This window comes from Haliotis asinina, chromosome 8 (assembly GCF_037392515.1).
Source record: "Haliotis asinina isolate JCU_RB_2024 chromosome 8, JCU_Hal_asi_v2, whole genome shotgun sequence".
In the NCBI taxonomy this organism is placed as follows: Eukaryota; Metazoa; Mollusca; class Gastropoda; order Lepetellida; family Haliotidae; genus Haliotis; species Haliotis asinina.
The window spans coordinates 8376037-8401751 of NC_090287.1; the positions used below are offsets into that span (position 1 = coordinate 8376037).

At 36.1% G+C, this 25715-nt stretch overlaps 1 protein-coding gene across 6 annotated transcripts; it reads right to left on the reverse strand.

Annotated features, from left to right (window-relative positions):
* Positions 1-491: 491 nt before the first annotated feature.
* Positions 492-24882, reverse strand: LOC137295100 (uncharacterized). Of its 6 annotated transcripts, XM_067826390.1 has the most exons (9): positions 24426-24543; positions 15908-15967; positions 11211-11373; positions 8062-8186; positions 7421-7506; positions 7121-7153; positions 6490-6681; positions 2691-2793; positions 497-1918 (listed from the first exon to the last, which is right to left on the reverse strand). In XM_067826390.1, the coding sequence occupies exons 1-8, from the start codon at positions 24470-24472 to the stop codon at positions 2696-2698; spliced, it is 804 nt and encodes a 267-aa protein (XP_067682491.1). In that variant the 5' UTR covers positions 24473-24543; the 3' UTR covers positions 497-1918; positions 2691-2695. The 6 variants fall into 6 exon arrangements, with proteins under 6 accessions (XP_067682496.1, XP_067682495.1, XP_067682493.1 ...); XM_067826391.1 differs by lacking the exon at positions 2691-2793 and having other exon boundaries at positions 501-1918; XM_067826394.1 differs by lacking the exons at positions 2691-2793; positions 7121-7153; positions 15908-15967 and adding an exon at positions 5614-5675 and having other exon boundaries at positions 495-1918; positions 24426-24882.
* Between the last annotated feature and the right edge of the window lie 833 nt (positions 24883-25715).

Genomic DNA, 25715 nt, shown 5'->3' on the forward strand with positions numbered 1-25715 from the left:
AAATTATTTCATTGTCAAGAAAACTGTCACCAAGAAAACATCTTTGTAATATAAGACAAGTGTTGAAGAAACTTTCATGTAAACACTGAAGCCATAGCACCATTTCATTCATATTTACAGTTCATGGGAAGGTAAACATTTTTTATAAGGATTGTGACCATTCCCTATTGACATACTTCAATAGAAGTACTTGTAGTGGTGCTTACTCAATATGATCTTCATGTGGGTGATTCAAGAAAGTAGGTGTTAATGAATACATGGTAATCCTATACTTGGACAAATATTCATTCCCTCATGTACACATCCTTAAATGCTTGTGCTATTGAATGTCAGGGCAGATCCCTAAATTGTTTCTGTTGTGTTGAGAATCATGTTTACCAAGTGATTAATGCTAGTTAAGTGTCTTAACCTATAGATACATCTAAAGGGTTTAAGTCAACAGAAGTACCCCTTTATTTCTGCAACAAACACTTTCACAGGAGCATAACGCATTATCATATAAAACTTTTTTTATTTGCCTGAAATATCTGTACAGCGGTTGACTCTGTTCACAATTTTGTGCAAGCAACTTCAAACAAACAAGACTAAGCTACCAAAGCTATGTACATTTATGGTGTAATACTGCCATTGCAAGATGCTCTGAATGCTGTACAGCACTTCAGATTACCCTCTCCACATCCCACCATGTACATCCATAGCAGCTGGTTTACACCGATTTCAAGGTGGAACTTGAAGATATCTCATTTTCATGCCACCATTATGACAAGTTTCGTAAACTGATAAATGTTTCACTTACTCTGTAACTATCCCAAGTTATTCCAGTCCAATTTTATCTCCAAAATTTACACAAATAAGTGTCATTTCTTTGTTTTCAATATGATTTAGTTCTTGCACAATACGAGGATAAGTGAAAACCTTTGAAATGTGTCCTTGAGCATTCACAAACAAATGAAGAAACCAGCTGACATAAATGTACAAGAACAAGGCCAAAGTCACTGTTTTCACATTTAGTTTAACCATGCAAAATGTTTTCACTGTGGCCTCACAAAATTAATACTGAAAGGTAGATTTACAGTTTGGTGTCCTTCGTTGCACTTGTAACAATGAACATAACTTAAAACTATGCTGTGTTCTGAAGTAGCAGCAAAGGTGCCATTTCCCTAAAACTAATGTGAAGGGTTGAATATTCAGGAGGATCCCAGATTCAAACAACACAGAAGACATCAAGGACCGATGGAACCTCCCTAATTTTAAACACCTTTACCTCTATCTGTTCTATGCAAATCGTGCATTGTAATCCCTCTAACTACTTGTATAACAATATTTTTAATAAGACTACTCTCAATTGCTGACTAGCACTTCTCAGTTTGGTGTATGACCATGCATAGAATTTTAGTAACTGACACATAAGAGTTACTGTTACCAACATATACTGGACAAAAATAAGGAAATTATGAATGATGATGTACTTATTCATTGACACACTGATAAAATATCAGTCATACAGTTCGAAATACTATTGAAATTAGATGGTGACTTAAAGACCTTAAAGATGGATAATGTGCCTTTAAAAGACTTTGACTTCTAACCAGTGCCTGACTTCAGTTAACTAATTAAGTTGTAATGTGTCTTTTTCAGCATTTGTGAAATAAAGCCTATTGCAAACATTAAAGAAATCAACTTTCATTCTTGTGTGTGGCCTTGAATATTGGAGGGTCCAGAAAAATAATTTGAATTTTGATCCTTAGTTTCTACACGAACACATATGCTCTATAGATCATTGTGAAAGTACATTGAAATTTGTAAGTGACAATACTGGTTTCCTTGATTCTTCACGGGAAGGGAAGCCTGCCTGTAAGACAACTGTTTCACACTCCCATAGTCATCAGACGAGCCTTCATTCGGTACCTAGCTGCCACTGAAAATAGAAATTACCAATGTAGTCTTGCTATTTTATGCTGAGGTATCTATCCTGAAGTTGCCATTGTGGTTGCTACTCAATACAGGAGGTACATGTATCTTAAGACATTGAGTTATTTCTAATGGAATATGCATTATATATTTGACGATTCAGTCCTGAATTGATATCACAGTTAACATGAATTACGTTAATATGTGTTGTTAGCATGAAGAGTCAGATTCAATGTGCTTCATAGGAATATCATTACTGTGTTAATAGAAGAAGTAAGTGCATTAAAGATGTGGATGTCGCTCAATATACATGTATTGGACAACAAACTTACAGTAATTCCATGCAAAGACCTTTATGACACTTTATTACTCAAATAATCTTAGCATTGTAAGTATTTCATTTATGGACACCTTAGCATTGATATGGTTTTGTGAAACAGGACTCTGTTCTCATTTACATGTTTAACAAACTCAGGAGTTTATAACTATGAAATCAAATGTGATCCTGGGAAGAGAATTTTCACCCACAAAGGAAATATGAGTATGGAAAGATTTTGTTCATTCAAAACAAAGGTTTTAATATTCCAGCCACATAACTGAAACAAAATGGAAAACAGACTGACAACTAAGATAAAACTGCTTCATCTATACAATAAATACCATCCAAACTGTATTCCATCTTTCTACCCTGACTACCACAACACCACACAAACTCAACCATTGTGGAAGGTAGCACTGCCACTAGATGGCAGTGTACTTAACTAAAGGGGTGTAATCACCTGGGTTAGTAACGTATAGTGAACCTCGGGTTTCGACCAGCAAGGGATTCACCAGATACTCCAAGCCAGCGACTTCGACCTCCGAAATCATATTTGGAGGAAACTGAGGGAAACAGGTTAGCAAGTTAGAGAGGAAGGGGACTGCCAATGATTGTGTAGATAGCACTATGTCCGAAAGAACTATGAGCTGCTGGACATACTATATTTCTGGATATGATCCTTGTCTGGTTTAACAATAGCAGATGCATTAGGGAAACTGTTTCTTTACAAACATTTTGTAATATTGAGCCGAGGCTCGCCCCCATAAAACTCTTTCATATCTGACAGATTTCAAACAATTAAACATAGAATTTGAATTTTATTGAGGCTTGCAAACCAGGCCCTGTAAGATGCAGTATGTGATCTGTGCCATACATAAACTGGACTATTGAATACAGTCTTATAAACAAATATGTTAAGTAATTTATCATATTTTACATCATTTGTTAAAGGTCCCCAGGGAAATATATGGTATCTACACAATCGTTTTCTTTGAATGCTGTGGTCAAGTCTTAAAGTTTCAACACAAAATCTGCTGCTATGCTGAGACAGGTTATTGAAAGACATAGCACAAAACATAGGCTGTGTACAAAAGTCCTACTGGCAAAAGAGCTTGACTACAGCAGTCAAACAGTACTTTATCAATATGATTTGGAAGGATGCGCAAACACAATCACTAACGGCATTCTGTCAACGCTGCAATATTATATCTATTCAATTTGACACAACAAACAGGTATAGTGGGTTATATTCAACACAAGGGTAGTTGTTAAGTGACTTACTTAGAACAACTTGCAAATGTTATAAAGCTAATGATGGTATAAATAATCCTCATGTGTATAGTGAAACCTTTTGGAAGTGAAAATGAAGGGATATAACTCTAGCTGATGAGAACAAATTGCATTTCAAGATTATTGTAATCATTTACTGTGTGTGAGTAATTTTGTGTTTTGCTGAGGTAGCATGTTGGGTTTTTTTCATTACAAGGAAACCAATACATCTAAGCCACCTTGTATTATTTGGTTCACAAACTTTCTCCATAAAGTCAGCATCAGTGATCAGGAAAGTTATACACCATTTCAATTTCCAAATAGAAAGACGCTAAACAAACAAAATGAGTTCAGTGTTACTTGCTTTGGTAGTCCATGACTAACATCCAGAAACCCAGATATATGGCTTAAAAGTTCGAAAATCATCTTGAGTGTAAATCAGGATTATATTGTCCTGTCCTTTCTGCAGACATCAGTTTATTAATGGTAGGTTTCTACTTGCCAGTATGACCTTCCCAGTGATAGGCAACTCTAAATTGTGATTCATTATGTCTTTTTCATGTTTAGTTTATGTATATTGATCTACCATAACTAACAAAAAAAAGTGGTGTGAGTATTTCTTTGGTCCCCGCTGTGTGACAGTGATGGGGTACAAGTGCAGTGCTGGGTTCAATCACGCCTTCCTCACCTGTTGGAGACAGGCTATAGTTTATCAGAGGCTGTGGAACGATATCAGACATAAATCACCATTCTCTCGCCTCCAGACACAATATCAGTGAGACAAACTATAGTTTATTAGAGGCTGTGGAATGATATCAGACATAAGTCTCCATTCTCTCGCCTCCAGACACAATATCAGTGAGACAAACTATATGTTATCAGAGGCTTTGGAACGATATCAGACATAAGTCTCCATTCTCTTACTACTTGAGACAATGTCAGTTTGAGAGGGTTAAACATGATAGTTAACAAATGTACTGATAGTTTTCAGTTGCCACTTGTACTGATCTTGACATATTATATATGTATATTGTTATACATGATTATTGTTGTATAGAACTCCACAAACATTGATACTTGCAACAAGAACAGCCAAGATGGCACAGGACAAGTTCACAGAAGGACAGACAGACAGACAATATACACCCTGCATACCATATACATGTATATATAGGCACATTGTTGAGTCAGTCTGAGTATAGGCCTGGTTATCTCCCCTGATGAGAAACACAACATCAAAACATTTTTGCTCAGTGTGTGACATAATCATCTGTTTCACTGAATAAGATTCCCTGCACCAACCTGTCTAAGATCCAAACCAATCTGAATGTTGAATATTTCTTTATATGAAGAATTTTCCAACGCTCCCAGGGCACTTCATATACATTTTACGTAGGTATATTCTCAGACCTAGCATAGTACGTTATTTATGATAACATATGAATGCAGCATTAATGATATATAAGAAGCAATGTAAGACACACATCCTCTGAACAAGTATTGATGTACTTTACACACATTTTGATGGCGGTTTATGAAACTATTACCAGAATTTCACTCCATTGTATCACTGTGCTGACACTGTTTGAAAACACAATATTTTGGTTCTCTCCTATATGTGAAATAATTGTCATGAGATTGTGTGAAAAAGGGTGAATTTTTACTGGATAATTTGCTTTCATATTGTTTCAGTTTACATAAAATCTCGTTTTGGATAAGGCCATTATAAATAACAAATTTAATTTCATCAATTCTTCCTGAAACATGAGACTGTGGGCCTTAACATATTTGTATATTGTATTGTTCCATGCATCTTTGCACATTACTTTCAACATTTGTGATTCACAGTGGGAACTTGGGCACACAGCAATAATATGAAGCAGGGCGTTATGTCGTGAAGCAGGGATCAATCAACCAAATACCAGTAACAGACAAAATATAGCCAAATAATCTGTTACCAGATGTTCCAACCTTAGGAAGACATTTATTATACAGAAAGAGGCATAGGTCTGAAGCTAGTTATCGAGGTTTGCTGGTTTCTTAGCTATATGGTTAATGAGATTGCTAAGTAAGTTAGATACAAGTTAGCCTAAGTATGTTTGAGAGATTCTCACTTCACATCAAGATTGCTGTATTCTACTGGTGCATTCACGGAATGATTTCTCTCTCTCATAAGCTGCAATAGAGACACTTGCTATGTGACATCATAGATAATAGGGTCTGTAAAGTTTAAAACAGGTTTAAGTAAAATCATATTAAAAATCATATACATTTAATCATATTAGATATATTATACATCATATGATATATCATATGATTTTATGAATATATATATATGTATGTGTAAAACGAATGATAAATATGGAGCATAAACACTGACATACCTTGTGAACAAAATATTTCATTATATACTATACTCATTGATATCGTCTAAAATTACTTGAATCGGTTCTTTTACAGTTTAGTTGTAACATGATGTGATACAACAAACGTATGGTGTGACAATGTAAATGTGTGACACAAGTACATGTAGACAACAGCAATACACAAACAACACAACAAACAACAAAACAGCTGTGGACGGATGATGCTGATGGTAAGAACAGCAAATTTCAACAATTCAACACATTCAATTCAAACACATGTTAAAAGGTTGTATTCTTGAATTAGTGCTCTATAGCCTTATGTTTCAAATTATAACCTACAAAGATACTTGTATATTGCACGAACTGAGTCTGTGCCAGTTGTCACTCTGCAAGTGAAGGGAGATAACTCTTAAGAGCATTATGAAAAGTTCCAGGTTTAATTTTGTGAAAATCATGCAAATGCATGATAGGCGTAGCTGACATTTTAAATTTATTAATGAGCAATATGTAGCTGTTGAGAAAATGCCAGAAAACTTCAAGCTTGGAAATCATTTGAAACTGTTACTCAAATAGCCAATCTTCAAACCTCACACCTGGCACTGCGTACATTAAGTAGATACTTACAGTTGATTGGTTTGGGTTCATCGTACCAGTACTTGAAGTTTTGTTTCGCCCTTTCATTGAAGCTGGACGTGAGGTCTGGCTTCTTGTTGAATGACCGCTTTGCAATGCGTGGAGACAGGTACATGGAAAGGTCGGGAGGACTAAGGACTTCCTCGGGTGGATAGAAGAAGTTTTCCTCTGTCTTCACAGTTCCTGTTAACATGCAAATTGTTTGTTTCTAGAAAAACAAACAATTACTAAGTCTAAAATTTAAATTAATTTTTCCTCTATGGGATTTGTATGATTAAACACACATTTGATTTGGTAGAGAAACATCGTTCCTGCTTTAACTCATCTCTATTCTATTGTGACAAATACTCCGGATGCATTGACCACCAGATCTGAATCAACATCAGCATTTCCATCCTACCAATTCTCTTATGCACATGCTCAGCTGAGTCATCTGATTGGACAGCTGTTCCAGCATTGTGTCATTCAAAACCAGATCAAAATGAAGCTGTTATAGCAGATGGGTTGAGGGTATTCATCACAATAGAACTGAGTTTCGACAGTCCTTTAGGTCAGGGACTTGTGTGAATGAAATGCTGTCAATCTACTGTGTTTGTTGTGTCTAAGAGTAGAAATTCCATACTTTTGTCCCTAGCTCTCACTCCCCTTGGCGCATCTATGTCCATGGATTGTGTAAGCATTGATAAACAGAACACATGCATTGAGTGGAGAAACACGATACATAACATGCCAAGTCCACGTATAAACACAGACACAGATACTGTTTGAACTGTTTCATGATAAAACTTATTCATATGACAATATTAAATTTGTTAGAATTATTAGAAAAATAAAAGTAGTGGTTTGAATAGTTTGAGTAAATATTGGCAATTAAATGTTTGATTCAGTTTGAAAGCTGAAAGTGTGAAAATCCATTCCATACCGTCAATGAAGACAAGATGGCTGCCTCCGTTGTTGATACAAGACCTGACATGACGCCAGGGACTGCCAAGTCGGCCAGAGCGGTAGCTGCAGTAAAGCAATATTCAATTCTAAAACACAAACTCAAAACCTGTATGCAAGAATAAATGTTTGATGACTACACTGCTTCTGTCATAAATTCTTGATTGTTGGAGATTTTGCAAAATACATGTATTTACTTTTGTAAGCATTTACATCTTACTCGAATCTTTATTAGATTTAATCAGAAGTAAAAATAGCATTATTGATAAATAATTGAGGAAACATAATTTATGCTATACATTATAATCATAACACAACAATAAAACTTTTGTTAAATTTACATCCAAATATTTTCAAATGTGAGGCATGCAGCCTTTCATGTTTAACATTATTTTACTAAAACGCTGCGCAATGCAGCTGCCAAGATGAATATGCATGTTAGAGTGTTATTTCTAACACCAAAAAGATTATACATATGTACTACTCAAATAAGATTAAACATACATGATTCTGACATATTATATTTTTTTTAACAATCTGACACTTTTTCCTGTCTACCGTTTCTTAGGAAAGAAAACAACTGATCTAATAATTAAGATATGATAAGCATGGTATTAATACATAGGCTTCTTGGGAGATGGGAGGTTCATCTTCCACTGTCTGTAGTAGTACTGCTGGTTGACCGGATCCATGGGCCCAGTGAAAGGGTTGGTGTCGTCATGGATACCCATGGGTGCCATGTCAGCCTGGAAGAAAATCATTGGTCATCATCAAGCATGATATTAAACGCTTAGTATCCTTCTTACTTCTGAAAAATTAATTTCAAATTGTTTACTTTATACTCTTGCAGTCCTCTCTCGCAACATGCTGTCCAGAAAAATAAAAAAGCAGATTTGTCCAGAACTTAGATTGTCTATTTTGTATATTTTCATGTTGTCTTTAATAGAACAAGGATGATCATATGTAACTGTTCTGGGATACAGGTGTCATACCTTTAATAATGGAAGACAAGCACATACTACCGACTACACTACTTTGAAAAACTAAATGCACACATCTTGTTCTGAGCCATTCAAAAGTTTGATGTCAGATAATGATTTTAGAAGGAAAAGCTTTAAAAAATTATGTATTGGTTTTTATACCATATGTGTGTTTAATTTGTTACCAGTGGTGACAGAACAAAGTCGGCTTTACATATATTTCATCCAACTTTACAAACAAAAGTGAGGCTGTTCATTTTCAGAATAAAATGTCATACAAATAGGATTGTTGTCAAATCAATGAGTAATTTTTTGACACATAACAGTTTTAGGTCTTCATGCTCTATCAGCTTCTTTATGACTGTCAAAGATATGTTTACTTTTGCTACACCTGTGATACCAAGACCCACACAATAACCAGTCCAAGGAAATACAATTTGTTTTTCTACTTCAAACTTTTGAACAGCTTTCAAGGACTAGGACTACTGGTATACATGCACTCCGTGACAATTATCAGTACAAGAGCTAAAGAAAACCAGAACCAGTTGACCATGAAATAAGACTGGTTTTAACTGGTTAATTGTTGCATCACTGACAGCCCTTAGAACACAAGACAAAGAAATGCTTTTTCAACTATTGATTGAAAACTCTCAACTATTGATTGAAATCTATATGTCGAAATTGATTGTGGTGGAAAATTCTATATTTTTACATTATATCTGCTAAGTATCTCAAACAAACTTGTTTCATCAAAATGATCATGTGTCCACATAAGGTAAATGATGCCACTCTTTACCAGTTCTACAAATGTACACTTGTTTTGGTCAAGTTTCCACATTGGATTGTGAAGCAGTGTGATGAATGTTGAACAATTATTCATGGGAGCATTGATTACTGAGACCCAGTATCGTGAAGGGTGTTTTTGTGAGTGAGAGATGATTGTGTATTGTTCAGATTGATTAGATGAAATTGTTTACAGTTATTTAAGAATTCTCAGTTGTATCAGATATGACTATAGAATATGACAAAGATTACAAATGAAATAAAATGAGCCTGTGCGCAGTTATGAAGCATTTTACATGCAAAGAGGAGTCTCAGGTTGTTTAGTTTACCTGTGACATTTACCTGTTACAGTTTCATCTATTCACAATGTTTATTCTGATAAATATATTTTCTATTTTCAGTATAATACCTCCATTCTGTAATGATATATATATATATACAGCCGGGACTGGTTTGCCTTCATTGTTTAAATTAAGACTGATTGAATTAAATTTGCTACAACAAAGAATGAAGCAGCATTGATCGACGATGTGATGAATGTTGCTGATTAATATATTACTCTAAAGAGGCTGAGGAACATATAGTTTATTCATGTGACTCCCATTGAAAATGGTTGTTCTTTAACTTGTTTGAGTAGTATAGAAAGAAATAGCCATTAATATTTTGCCAGTAATATTTACATCTTTACTATCACAAAGTCGCTAAAAAGTGATATGGAGCAACACTATCTAATGCCATGCTCTACATGTTCTACGGTATCTATCATATACTCTAGAACTCTAAACACACAGCTGTGAACACTCATACTGTAAACATTAAATATAAACTTCTCTTTTGCAATGTGTCTTCATCTGTGAAAAAAGAGTAATTTGGATGATGCAATGAAATTAGGACATTACAAATGGGAAAATAAAAACTGATATAAGAACAGACAAAGAAAGGGTTTATTCTTGGTGGTGTAAGTTTTATATGTACTGGACAAACAAATCAACGTTTTATGTTACACTTATTTTTCATTTTAGTCTGTCATGATGACTAAGGCCAACAACAAAGCAGAGATGGGGCTAGGTTAAATGTGCAAGTATGTACCATTATTCAAATTGTCAAATGTTCATTTAGCCAAATATAGGACATATTTATGTGTGAAAACACACCATAGTTGACACAGTATTTCAAGCCGAAACTAGTTTTTTCAGTGCCTTCTTACATACTAATATCCTGACCTCGCTATCATTAAGGACATTATTTTTGCACTCAGCAATATTCTAGCTATATGGTGGGCTTAAGGAAATGAAAGTCCTTTGTTTCTCATTGAAAGACAAGACTGAATCATTGGTAATGTCATTTGATTCTGGATGTCGACACTAACCACGTCTAGGCACCTCCTGACCTTAGGTGTTGAATCTTATCAAACATTTACCCTAATCACTAATCAATCATTTCTATATAGCCAGATCAGCAAAGTGAAACACTCACTTAGCAGTGTGTAGTCATTTGTCCTTAGTTACTTCAGTACAAGTGTGTTTGATGTACAGTATGCATGTAAGGATGGGTCTATTAAAGAACAGTTGTCTTGTTAATGGCAGTGTGCATAGGGTTGGCAGATGTTTAAGGCTTGTTTAAATAATTTATTGTTTTTCATTATGCACCTTTCCAAACATTCTTTTACTAGACATACACTGCACTTAACTGTCAACATAATATTGTTACTGGTTTGTACACCTGGTCAAATTTTACCTGTATATTCAGGTAAGAAGCACACATTCTTGGATAATTCTACGACTTTCAGATTTTAGAAAAAACATGTCAAATTCAGTATTTTGCGTTTGATGATAGTTACCCAAACATAGCCACAATTATTTAAGTATTGTTTAGGAAACATAAAGTCTTCCTGAACAAAAATATTCAAAGAATATAAAACTATTTTTCTCCCATATACATTTTGTGCATGTTCCACCAGAGTTTGATCTATGCCAAACCTACCCAGTGAAGATTGAACTAACTCACCTGTATACCTACATCAAACGAGGAGGATCTGGCAGAGAGGGATCCCCTGGTGCGAGGGCGGGGTTTGTGACCACCTGGTGAAGATGGGCCATATCTGGCTGTCTGACTCCCAGCTAAGGGATGGATGGTTCCCATACGCCCAAAGTAATCCTCAACTGGCATACTGAAGATTGGAAGACTTAGAGTTATGACTGAAGGAAAACTGCTCTGACATTAGTTAAAAAAACAGGACACGGTGTTAACATGGCAGGAATATCTAGGTGTTTGAATGGACTAAAAACACACACTTCATATGTCAATGGACATATGAAGGCAGCATAGAGTTTTTCAAGTGCACTTCAAATGATGAAGAGAAGTGCACACAATCCTGTCTTTGTGACTTAAACTTAACTATGCTATGCTTCCATTATCACTTACCATGCAAACACTTTTCAATGATAAGTTCCTGATCATTCAACCAAGGTAACCATGGCAACTGATCATCTTGAAGTGATATGACTAGTTTCTAGGAATTCTTAAATACCAATCAACACATTTATCAAGAACTGAGTAGTACTTTTTGTTTAAATTAATGTAACATTTTTGATGCAGCAGCTCTGTACATAGAATTAAAATTATGTAGATGATAGCAGGCCAGTAATGTGTTGATAAGTGAGTGACATACATATAAACAGAACATTCATAAAACTGATGTGTACTGTCCACAAAAACAAGACTTTGCTCATCTGCTATGTTCTTATCTGTAAGATGAAGATCCACAAGATAAAATATACCATATATGAAATAAAACTGAAACTACACAACACAAACTATGCAACTGAAGCTTAATAATGATAGACATGAGACAAAAATTTCGTAAACATTGATATCGCTGAAGTCAATAGAGAACAAGGCAGAACAAACCTGTCTTTCTTGGACATGTTGGAGATAAGTTTGAGCAGGTATACCTAGGAACTCATCACACTACTTATACAAAGTACAAATGGGAAGTCACAGGGGAAGCTCCTTGCAGGCTTCTAATTAGCGAGACGTTTTGCCTCGCAGGTTTTCTATATCACTAATCAATTTACACATAAGTGATAAGCCACTAATCAATGTCATGTAGCTTGTGTTCACGCCTCCTTAACTTCTTACTAGGATTAAGTGGTTTAATTACAACCTGCATGAAAACAGTTCAGGGTTTATTATTTAAAAGATGCCTTTATTTCATAAATTACAAACTATAAGTAATGACTGTTTCATATTTACATTTACTTGCATACTTATTTTGAGGCCAGCCTTTAGGCTTTTGAATGGCCCTCGGATCAATAATTAATACTCATATGATATTCACATCATATTGTCCTGATGATAACAATAAAACATGTAATGTTTTCATTTATCTATATGGTTATACATGATTTCATATGGTTAGGAAAAATACATTCACTTAATGTATGTATACATAATTCTTCTGTTGACACTTTTATGCAGTTGAATACATATGAATACAGAACCACTTATGTATAGTCTCTTTATACATAATTTTGTGATATTTTTTACAATAGTTTTATTGCACCTACTGTTCAGTTTGTTGACATGTGCTTTCTTAACCTCAACTGTAAATATTGATTTACAACCAGTTTGACAAGTTGATTTGTCTAGAGCAAAGTCTACTTTGAGAAACAGCTTAACATTTGAAGTCAAACAGACAATATCTTATGTTTCTCAATCAATAAATCCTTACTGAATCACCTTCAAGAGACAGGTGAGTCTATCATGGAGATAATAAGTACAAGTAGATAGACATGTGGTTACCTTGGCACCAGGTAGAGTGAGAACAGTTGGCCAGTTGTTTTCTAATATGTATAACACTGTCTGGGTACGATGACATAACCAACCCAGTCGTTGAGTCTCACTCAGCAGCCCTTCGTATGACTGTAAGTTGCTTAGGACCGGTTACAACACTGATGGTTATTATTATAATGATAATATTGGTATACCACCGATATCCAGTTTTGCTGCTCAAAGGTGCTTTGTTTTTCCCCCATTCATTGAATGTCGATGTGTATGAATGGCACATTGTATTTGAAATCTCAACTCCATCAGGATTATGGCTGGTGTGTTGGTTGATGCTGCACTCAGCAATATTCCAGCTATATGAGTTTAATTGGGTTTTGACCAGACAATTCAGTGATGAACAGCATAAGCAACAATCTACGCAACTGGCATATGATGGCAAGTCTGACCACCCAATCCTGCTCATCGCCTTTCGTGACAAGCATGGGTTGCTCAATATCAATTCTAAAACCAGATGTTCACAGGTTTACAACATGGAATCCCAGGTCCTACCCAGACCTGTGTTGACTGATGCCATTTGTAAGTTCAACTGTTTCTTGGAATATCCACTGTATATATTTTATGTATCACACATAGGGTACAAAAGCTACAACAATGTGGTAAAACACTACCATAACAAACGACTTCTCAGTGGTGACAATCTCCCCAATATTAGAAATATATATCACAGCAGATGGCAAATGATGCAGTTTGGACCAGACAAACCAGTGATTGATGTTATAAACAAACCATCTCTCGTCTATCACACATAATTGGTTAGTACGAATCAACAACATAGTCATCATGTTTAACTAAAACCTTTAAAAACATTTAAAGTGTAACAAGTGTTATTTCACATATATGATAAACATGAAACGTACACATGCACTATGTGGTCGTATCACAATGAGTGTTTAATATACCCGGTGTAACTAAACATTTCCCCCTGGCCAAACCTTCCCCACTGGCATAGGCCAGACGTTCCCCCTTGGCTTAATCTTCTCAGGTGACAGTTTGTCCTATGCCAAACCTTCCCCACCCCTGAATCAAGGTAAAAGGCTACTTTTTCCCACCCTTGTTCTTATATCAAATGGAGACCAAATCTGGAAATATACTTAAAGAATAAGAGTGAGGAAAATAAATGATTTTTTTTTTTTCAGTTCAATGTCAAACAATTGAAGGTGAAACATCAATCTGATTCTTATGCATGTGGTAGACCCTTTAGCTTAACAGGAAATTAAAGAAAATAGTTGTGTATCAACATGAGTCTAAATGACATGAGTACTAAAATTTAACAATTTACCTTTACTTTATTGTATATTGTATCATTACTATTTTTGTGCATTATTATTTAATATTTCAATAATTTACCCATCCCCACTTATCCCAAAATCATTACTAAATTTGAAACTTAAATAATATAACCACCTTTGTACGTCTGAATGTTTACATCTTACGGCGACATGATATGGACAGATGACACAATATCATACCAAATGCTGTATCATCTATCATTCCACTATAGTGCCTTATTCTAAATTCAAGAGACAAGGTTCGATAAGGGGTATACTTGGCCCATGGGCAGGATGGATGTAGAGATATATGCTGTTCAAACGTATGCATTCATATCACTGTTTACGAGTCAGAGGCAAGAATAGGGTATTTGGCAAAAATCTGCACCAAAATGTAAGTTAAAACTACTGTTAGTTTGATGTTTGTAAAAACTTGTTCTCCAGCTTTTGATATCAGAACAAGAATGGGAAAAGTAGCCTAGCTAGGGCAGAATCTCCCCCTTCTGATACAAAAACTAGGGTGGGGAAGAAGTGGCCTAGCTAGGAGAGAAACCGACCCTTTTCATAGAAATCAGAACAAAATATCCTACTTTTAAGAGAGGGGAAACTTTAGTCTAGCCCAAACTTTCCATGGGGTGAGAATATCCTTGGCTAAAACATATTCTACGCGTGGAAAGGGAGAAATGGTTTTGCTACAACGGTTCCTCTCTGATCAGCTGGTATCTGTTCAAGAACAAGCCATGCTGTTTGTGTATGACACCATGTCATCAACCAAATGACTGAGTCTGGTCACAGGTTTCTGAAGAGCTATCCTAATCCAGAATTTCTGCAGGGATGTGAGGCACAGTAGCAGTTTAAAACGCAGTTAAATAACTATTACCATGGTTACACTGATGGTTCAATCACTGATGCTATATTCTTCAAATCTGAACTTTGACACTATGGCAACACTGTTTCCCTATAAAACTTGTAAAGAATATGAGAAAACTGTGGTATATTGTGATCTGTGTTGAGAATATTAACTGATAACACATGAATGTGGTATAGTATGTCTGTAACATGTAGCTTAAGAGGTGGATGCCATAAAAGATAAACCTCATTAGCCCTGACAGGCACTGTTGTGAAATATTATTGCATAACAATCCAGGGCTACATTCATCCAGACATTCAGCAATATGGATGATTTCAACAGCACTGTCTGGAATAAGATGGTTTTACCATATACATATATGCTGTGATGGATGATATTTTGTATTTGTATATTTTTATATGTATATATAGTTTTATATAAGGACCATACCATTTCATGTTCTGGAGTAGGGGTGTTGGGCATTTTGTTACAGGTGGTATTTTTTCAGTTACTGCTTAAAAATCAAACATTTTTGTCTTTCCAACAGAAAAAAACACAATTTTGACTTTCCTCTTCAAACTCATTTTTTCCCATCGGATCTAGTTCAGCCAGTGAAGACTTTTCAGAAAATACTCCCAAGAACATCAAATGGTCTGTCCCTATCACATGCAAACATGCATTAAAGGTGAACACATCAAACTTGGTGCTGAAAGTGAGGACAAAATTGAGACAATTACTCAGGTTTGGAGGCAGTGGGGATTTCTGGGAGAGGCTCGATGGTTCCACCGCCTGGTTTCCTGTACAAAAACAAAGTTGTCATGGTAACATGTCACACCAAACCTGGAACTAATAATTAAAGATAACTGTGTCCAGAATCAACATTATCTTGTCAAACTTGATGAAATAACATTCTTTTCCCTTTATCTTTCATATATGGTTTAAATTTGTAGTCTCTCTTAAGAACCTTTTAGAATGACAACTTTTACGTTTAATTTGGTACATGTATTTAGTTTCTAGACTAAATGAGGTAACTTGGTACATTACAATCATGTTTTTTTTTGCTTATTCATATATTTGAAAGAAAACAAAGAAATTAAATAAAAATTACCATTCTCCTACGACAATCAATATGTATGTGTATTGGGTATTTCTAAAACAGACTTTCAGGAGCATTTAAACTGATAAAAAATGCTTTAATGTCTTTCATATTACAAGCAAGTAATGCACTATCTAGACCAACAATTTGTTGAACAATGTTACTTGAATAATCATTCCAAAACAGGAAACATAATGCATTTAAGTCCTCTAATGTGAGATGTTGATGAGTACATAAGATGTTGTGGATATTGATTGCTATCAGTGTGGTGGAGCCCCATTTTTGACCTCAAGTGATCACTGACAGTTAGAGGCAGCTTAGTCCAAAAAGATAACATACCCTAGTTGTTTTTTGGGGGTGGTGGTGGGCAGGTACAAGATCATGAGTACAGAAAAAATGCCTGTTTCAGAGAAATTTATACCTCAGTTGTGTGAGTGAATGAACGAGTATGGTTTTACACCACTTTTAGCAATAATTTAGCAATATCTTGGCAAAACACATCTGAAATGGGTTTCACACATTGTTCCCATGTGCGCAATCGAACCTGGGTCTTCAGCATAATGAGGGAATGTTTTAGCCACTTGACTAGCCTACAGACCTATATTTTTGTCAAGGCAGGAATAAATTAAGCAGGACAATTTAAATTATAAAAAGAATCAATGTTTTTATTTAAGCATGTTTTATGTTTACTAACAATATTAATATGTATATCACACATAACCTTTTTGAGGTACCATCATTTAAAAAAAAAAAAAAGTATCATAAATTTTATTAAAAGATGTAACTGGATTGACCTGCCCCAAAACAGGGAACGTGAACTTACCAAGTTTTCCTGAGAAAAGTACATATTAATGTCAATGTGGACACTGTAAGACTTCTTGATGTTTAGCTGTCACTATATCAACTAGGTTACCTCAATGCTATTGTGTATATACAGCTTTGATGACAGTGAAATGATGTATGGGCCAAATTACCAAACGAAGGATATTGTATTCACCACAAAACATTGAAGACAATTTGTCATGAAGGCCTACTCAGGTAAAACATTGGTATTCTGAAAGTGATATAGAATAATCTTGGAATAGGATTTTATAAGCTTCTGACACTTGATGCATAAATTATGACTCTTGCATGAAGTAATGTCTTCGTGGGGGCAATAGCTGTTATTTTAGGGCGATTATTGTAGGCGTTGGTTGTTTATCTTTGTTGTTGAACTCATGCCATAAACAGTGGCACAGGACATCTTGTGACAATCGAGTACAATAAGGGCTATAAAGTAAGGTCTTGAGACCATCCCTTCTTAGTGTTTTGCTTTACGCATTATTATGTTGTGATCATGGTTGGAGGCTGGAACAAAGGAAATTATGAAAGAGGCTTTTCAGATTACAGATTTCATTCTTGAAAATATGATCTCAGTACATGGCCATTTATTCAACTTCAGTACCTAAGCATGTTGCAATTGTTTGGTATGACATGGCAAGGTGGAAGTGTAAAGACATTTAGTATATACAATGACTACTAGCTGTTGTGATCAATTATGTTGTTTTTCAAATATATTCCTTTCACTTCCAAGCTCAAATTTATATATTTTGAAGAACTGACAAACACCAAAAGCTAAGGAGAATTAAGATATGTTGATGTATCATACTGACATATCATAACCGTACTTTTATATTCATGACAAACTTTTGGTAAAGTAGACGATAAGGGAGATAACTCTAACAATTACCTGACATCTCGCCCTATCACCTACAGCAGAGACCATATAGTAGATCTATTATATGGTCTCTGCCTACAGTTATTTCTAGACGCAAAAATTATGTCATGAATGTATAGTCTGGTTCATAATTATTGAGAATTTTTCTTCTTACTTTGAGCTATCCTAACACCTCAACTGATTCACTGATACTTAAAACTAAGTAATGGTATAAGGGAGGTAACTCATCTTGGCCTACTGAGTATAGAACAATTAGAGTTACCTCCCCTGAATTTGTAGCAGACGTCATTTTCCTCAGCACTGTCAACAATGTCTGCTGAAGATAAAAGAAGGTTGATTTTTGAGTTGTGTAATCAAGGAATTGATGATGTAAATACATTGGCAGAGAGAACAGGAACTCCTCTTTCTACTGTGTATAGGATTAGGAAGAATTTTAAAGAGGGAAAGGATTTTGGGCACCAGAAAGGAGCAGGGAGACCCAGAAAATTGGACTTTTCAGATCGCGTCCGGCTGGGAATTTTAGCGTCTAAAAAGCAAAGGGCAAGCATCTCCAACATCAGGTATGAAATGATAGAAAGGGGATCAACAGTTGTATCAAAATCTACAGTTAGAAGAAATTTGATTGATCTTGGATGGGAGAAAAAGACTAGAATTCCTTCTCCTCTCATGAAACAAGAACATAAAGACAGGCGTGTTGAGTGGTGTTTGGCACATGAAAACTTTGACTGGGAAAATGTGATTTTTACTGATGAAAGCTCGATATGGGTATATCCCAATAATGTGAAAATATGGACAAAGTCTGCGTCAGCACCGTTGTATCGACGACCTAAATACAGCCCAAAGTTTCATGTATGGGGAGGGATATCCTTATTAGGAACGACCCCGCTGTGTGTGTTTGAGGGAAATCTGACAAGTCAACGCTACACTAACATATTAGATAATTTTCTCCTTCCAAATGCACATGTGTTTTATGGAAATGACTGGATTTTGCAGCAAGATAATGATCCTAAACACACCGCAAAACATGCCAAGCAGTGGTTTCAGGAGAAAAATATGACTGCATTACCATTTCCTGCATATAGTCCTGACTTAAATCCCATTGAGAACATTTGGGGGATGATGAAGGAATGTGTGAATCAAAAGGGGTTGACAAAAATTGAAGACATGAAGAGAGAAGTGGTCCGATACTGGGACAGCATAACTCACGAGACACTAACCTCTCTGATAGGAAGTATGCCTACCCGTCTTAGACTGTGCCGTGAAGCTCAAGGAGACTTGATAAAATATTAAATTGTTACCTACACAACATGAAAAGGTCAGTTCACTTTCACAATACATTCAATTTTATCTCATTTGTTCTCGTTTAATAATATGAAATGCTTTAGCTATTCTCAATAATTTTGAACCATACTGTATATGTAGCAACAACAGAAAGTATCTATACATATGGAAATTAATTAAGCAACACCAAATTCAAAGACACATAAAAACTTAACAAAGTTTAACGAAGTAATTTTGATGATTGATTATTCAATTTTGATGTATTGACATACAGCATGAGCTTTTCATGGGTTGATATGACGCGCGTGAAGCTTGCACAGCGCACGTGCATTGCTTTAACCTCAACTTTCGAAAAATGCACTTTTTCCCTGGGGTGTTTACAAGCGCAGGTTGTCGATTGCATTCGGTTTTTCATTCATTTCAATGTCATGGCACGTAGGAAATTATCAGAGGCCACTCGTTGGCAAATAATCGGCATGAGGAATGCTGGTATGTCTCTAAGACAAATCGGGACTCAAATCGGACGACATCATTCCATAATTTCAAAACTTTTGAAAAAATACCGGGCCACTAATGAAGTTAAAGACCTGCCTAGACCAGGAAGACCCAGGAAGACCACAGTCCGGGAGGACAGAGCTTTACTGAGACTTGTACGGCGCAGGTCCTTCGACTCGAGCTCTCGGTTGAGACAGGAGTGGCTTCCAGGGAGACCCATCTCGAACAGGACTGTTCGGAATCGTCTGAAAGCTGCAGGATACCGGGCAAGGAGGCCAATCAAGCGACCCAGACTGTCTCCAGCCCATAAGGCAGCCCGACTGGCCTGGTGTAATGACCGTTTGCACTGGAACATTGCCTCTTGGAGGAAGGTCCATTTCTCAGATGAGAGCCGGTTCTTGCTGCACATGGTGGACGGTCGTACTCGGGTCTGGAGGCAGAGGAACACAGCAATGGCTCCACGGAACATCCAGGAGACTGTGGCCTTTGGGGGAGGTTCCGTTATGGTATGGGGGTGCATTTCCATGAACTGCAAGTTGGATATCATTACCATCCGTGGCAACCTTAACGGTGTTCGTTACCAACAGGAGGTTCTTGACAGGGCTGTGGTACCTCATTTTGAGAACCATCCTCTGGCAACGAGACCCATATTTATGGACGACAATGCTAGACCTCACAGGGCGCATGCTGTAAATGATTTTTTGCGGCAAAATGCAATTGACAGAATTCCATGGCCTGCCATGAGCCCTGACCTCAACCCCATTGAACATTTGTGGGACTTTATTGGCCGTCGTGTGAGGCAGAGAGACCCACCAGTCCATAATCTCAACGAATTGACGGCTGCCCTGCATGAGGAGTGGAACAGGATCCCCCAGAATCAGATCCGGAGACTCATCCAAGGAATGAGGAGGCGTCTGGAATCGGTGGTGCGTGCGCAGGGAGGACACACTAGATATTGATGAAAGTCGGTGTGCAGACTCTCAGATGACTGTTCTTTCTTTCCATGTGACATTTGTGTTAATACACCTGACAACAACGTCTGTGGATGAATAGTAAATTGTGTCCATTTTTTCAAGAATTTAAGACAGTTTTAAGAATTTGGATTTCGTTGCAATAAAGCAAAGTCTTGATACTTTTTCCCTTTAAGTTGTTTGTCAGAGATCGTCTGTTGAATAAAAAAGTGTCAAACTATATCAACCCGGCATATTTTGATTGTCAGAACACTTCAAAGTTGCTCCAATAGAAAAAATTGGGGTGTTGCTTGATTAATTTCCAGGTGTATATAAACGTGGAGGCCAGAACCATCCATATTTTCACAGTTGAAGCAAATTTGTAGGCTGCCCAAACTGTTTCAGGTTTGAACTGGAAATCATCTAGTGACACATTCTCTAATGTTGTGCATGCATCATCAGTCTGATTTGGTTGTAACAACCAATGATGGATCATCAGTTGATACTCTTTAAACGCAAGATTTTTGTAACAAGATAAATACCAGCTCATATCTATAATGCATGTTCAAGCATTCATGTGTATCGCACAATCAATACTGTTTGTCTTCAAGTGCTTGTAACCCATGGTGCTTCAAAACCATGCCATTCTCCATGTGCTTGTATGATCATATCGAAAACATTGACAGAAAGTGTTTGGTTAATGGATCCAAACAATTAGAGCATTAGAACCATTAGATAAAATAACAATTTCTTTTATTTATATTTGCTCAACTGTTGTATCTGAAGGATTAATAGAGTAAACATATAACAATATGACATATAACAATTATATGGGAGAATTAACTTCAGATAATAATTGGTCCAATGCATTGTTAGTAGTCATGGGCCCCTGAAAATCTATTCTAAAGAAAATCAAACCTTCTTCAAAATAATTTAAAACCTGTAGATGCCAAAGCCATAGTATTAATAATAAACTGTACTGCACATTGATCATGGCATGTACAATTGTTGTTGGTAAACCCATTGTTGATAGTCAAGGGTTTCATGATTCATGCTCATAGCTCCAGAGGTGGTGTTGCCAACTCTATTGCTGTCACCAACTGCAAATCTCTTGCTTTTCCAACAATTTTATTGATAGTTGTTTTAAGTAGTCTTGAAATGTTTTCTTATTTGAGACAAGTCTGATGAAAGTTTAAAGAGCCAACACCATTTTGGTAAGCCAGATTCTGGGCCCCATTAAGTGTATCCCAGAAGCTAGTTTGCAGTCCACTTGATGCCATGGAATGTTCATCTAGATTGCAAATGTCAGTGTGTAAATGTTAAAATACATTTTCATAAATGATTTATCTCTAAGCTTAGGTGTTCATATGGTCTTACATGCAATGTAAAAATTCCAGTCAAATATACTAGCTGTGTACACTGATCTAACTCCAAAGCTGTGTCACAAAGTAAACGGTATGGCAAGTCCTAGATAGGAAGGACATGCAACCAGATTTAGGAATCCAAAATGGAAATAATACTCAGACTAAATGAACGAAACTGACTACCATCAAATAAAATACATTTTTTATAGGATATTTCTTTAAATCATACATATGTGAAAAAGCTATTTATTTAGTATTGTTCTTGGTGTATTAATGGAATTCAGAAATGCACAAATATAATGGTGATCATCATACTTTATTTCAAACCTTATCTTAAACTATGAATAATTCACAGATTTAAATAATTTAACAGCAACTGAAACTGAGGGGCACAAGATAAATCTATTTCCTTGGTGAAGTATTATCACACCATATCAACTAACAGTGTGTTATTAAAATTAGCATTAAAGAATAGATGTTTTTAGAAAGGATAAATAAACTTACCATGAGATAAAATCATATCAAATTGAAAACCATTCATTTATAACTAGTATCCACCTTATCTGGAAGTACAAATCATATAACTTAAAGTTGAACATTAATGTACCTGACCATAAATCTCCCTAACTTATATTAAACAAAACAGAATGTGAAAGATCTTAATCCAACAAACAGTTCAATAAATCCCTCCATAAAACCATCTCTTTTATCAAAAGCTTTCATAGAGATTAATCCTCAAGTCATAAAAACAGCCAGCTTCAACCCAGCATTAATTGAAAAAATATAAATATTGTTAAATGTGTAACGTTTGTGCTTGAGTACATTTTATAGACGAGCAATGGACTTAGATTGCCCATGAGAAATAACCTCCTTTGCAGGTCTCTTGGAGATCAATGAAATATGCAATAATATATGAGCAGAGGTGCAAATTGACTACATGATATCATGACTTATTCAATGTGCCATGGGAAGGACAATACCCCAACCCCTGCCGACATACAAAGGTAACATACAGCGACTCTGTACACTCCTACAGGTGAGCGTGCCCCACTCTGTTCTGTACACCATGGGAGTTTCATGCTTGGAAGAAAGTCAATACATAATCCCTGGGTTTCTGAATAGGGAGACATATGTATTTGATTTTATTGTAGGGTTCCATGATGAGGGGATAATGACTTCTCTCAGGGGGTGATAAGCTGGTGTTGTTGAATAAAACCTTGGTGTGACCTCAAAACAAACCTTGGTATGTTATATAGATATTATTACAGATTATTAGATTCAATTTCATAAATTACTGTCATTATATAATCTCCTTTTAAATAAAATCAGTTTGATTTATGGTTTACTGCCATCATATTTACTGACTACAAATGTTAAAGAAGTCAGAATTGTACAAGAGGGGTACAGAACAACAGCATAACATTATCCTGTGCTTTCATAGAAGCACAAAAAGACATACCTCATTTTTCCAAATTATTAATCGTTCTATACAGAAACAGGTCAACATTCACCTATATCCACTGTTGCAGAAGACAACACTACCACAATCAAGTACTGCTTAACAAAACATTTCATACGGACTTGAGAAGACATGTGTAATTAGTATTTGTAAGCATTGCAGTTATGACACTCATTGTAGAAACCGTATACACAACCCAAGAGTGTACCTTACGTGATTTATTCACTGAAAGGGGGATAAACTAATTAATGTTCTTAAAGTGTATTCTGGTGTGCTAGTTCATACGAGTGTGGATACTACTTGAGCTGTTCATGTTGACTCTTATACAGAGAAAATGTCTTATAATGAGTTATTAATTATGAAAAGTTTATCTAGGGTGAAACTTTTACCAGACTTTTCAGCATTGTCTTCCTTTCACAAGAACAGCTTAGCCAGTGATAACATGATATAAATTGTATACCCCAAAAGAATATATATATAGGTACAACAATATGAGTATTAACACCCGAAAATCATTATACCATTCAAGAAAACATACTGTAGAGGAACATTGAAGCCAATATTAACATGCCTTAAATGATAAAGCCTACAAGAATATGGGAACATTTAGACCATTGTTATCACTTGGTTAATGTATGCCCTGCAGTTAACAGAACATTTAAGCCAATGATATAAATGATAAGCCTATGAGAAAGCACAAATTGTACAGGAATGATGAACACAGTGTTTAGACTTTCTAATGATACACCATCAATAGCTTACAGAACAATTACAATTTTAATGTTAAATAAATTATATATCCAACATGAGATTACATAGTGTAGAGAATGATGAACCCAATGTTAAGACTTTCTAAATGATATGTGATACGAGAGAATTAATAATGTACTCACTCTGCATACATGTCATACATGGTCTTGGCTCGTCTGAAGTCCTGCATCGCTGCGGCTAGTTCTGTGACAAACCTAGGTTAAATCGCTACAAAATCCACAGCGGTGGCAAATACAAGATCGTTGTTTTACAGACAACCCAAGCAGCTCCACGGACTATACAGATTTAAAGTCACTGTTTGTCACTGAGCCATATCCAGTAATCAGCCCACACCTGATATCCCCGAGTGCCGATAGCCTGACTGTGCCAGACCCTCGAGACTCTCTTGTTGTAGACACCTGATGATTTGTTGCTTGGCAACAGACAGGTGAGAGAAAGCAGGGGGCTACAATGTGATGGCCATGTATCCCATAGTTTCATGCAATGTTTAAGAGGTATTAGTTCAGCCAGACTTTACACTAAGTTGACAAATTAGCTACACCGACCTGTTACAGCATAAATTGTGATCAAAGCTCTCCTTCTGCTTGCTTACATACCTAATCAAGCGGTCTCACCTACCTTGATTACAGGTGAGAGTGTTACCTGTGACAAATCGTACCAATACCAACAGAGGAGTTGGAATGCAAGGAATGGAGACCCATGATAGCAACGATGGACTCATTTGGTCTTTGAATACAATTGCTCCATTTGATAGAAAAATGTTTCCCAGATTGTATTTATTGTATTGCTAGGATTCTTGCATGAGACTGAGTGATGGTAACATGGAGATTTTGGCGATTTAGAGTGTGATGGTTTGTTTGATCATTTTTGTCTGAACAGACAAACCAGTGGTTGATATCATGAGCAAACCCATTCTGTTAGGGTAGGACAGCACTGGTCAAGTCAGAGAATACACTGAAGCATGGCGAGTGAGTGAATGACAGAGTTCCAGTTGACATGTGTCATGTCAGCATAATCCATGACCACATGCTGGCACACCAAGAATCTCCATGAAGGGGATTTGAACTTACAGTCATGGGAATCGGCATCCCTCAGGGATGTAAATCAACAATGTTGGTTAGTGTCACCTCAGATAACTGTCACTGTTGTTACCATTTTTGTGACCACTTTGGTTAAACTGTGGCAAAGATGGACCAGTAAGAATCCTGGGCCTAGAGTTTTGAAGCACTCTTAGCACTAAGATACATGTAGTTATAAGTTAATGTTAATAAAAAGAACTTATGACTATCTTAGTGCTAAAAGAGCTTTGAAACTCTAGGCCCAGGATCCAAACCTATGAACAGCGGATCCTGGCATGGATAAGGGATGCAACAGTGTACAGTTTGATATGGCACCTTAGACAACAAAGCCAA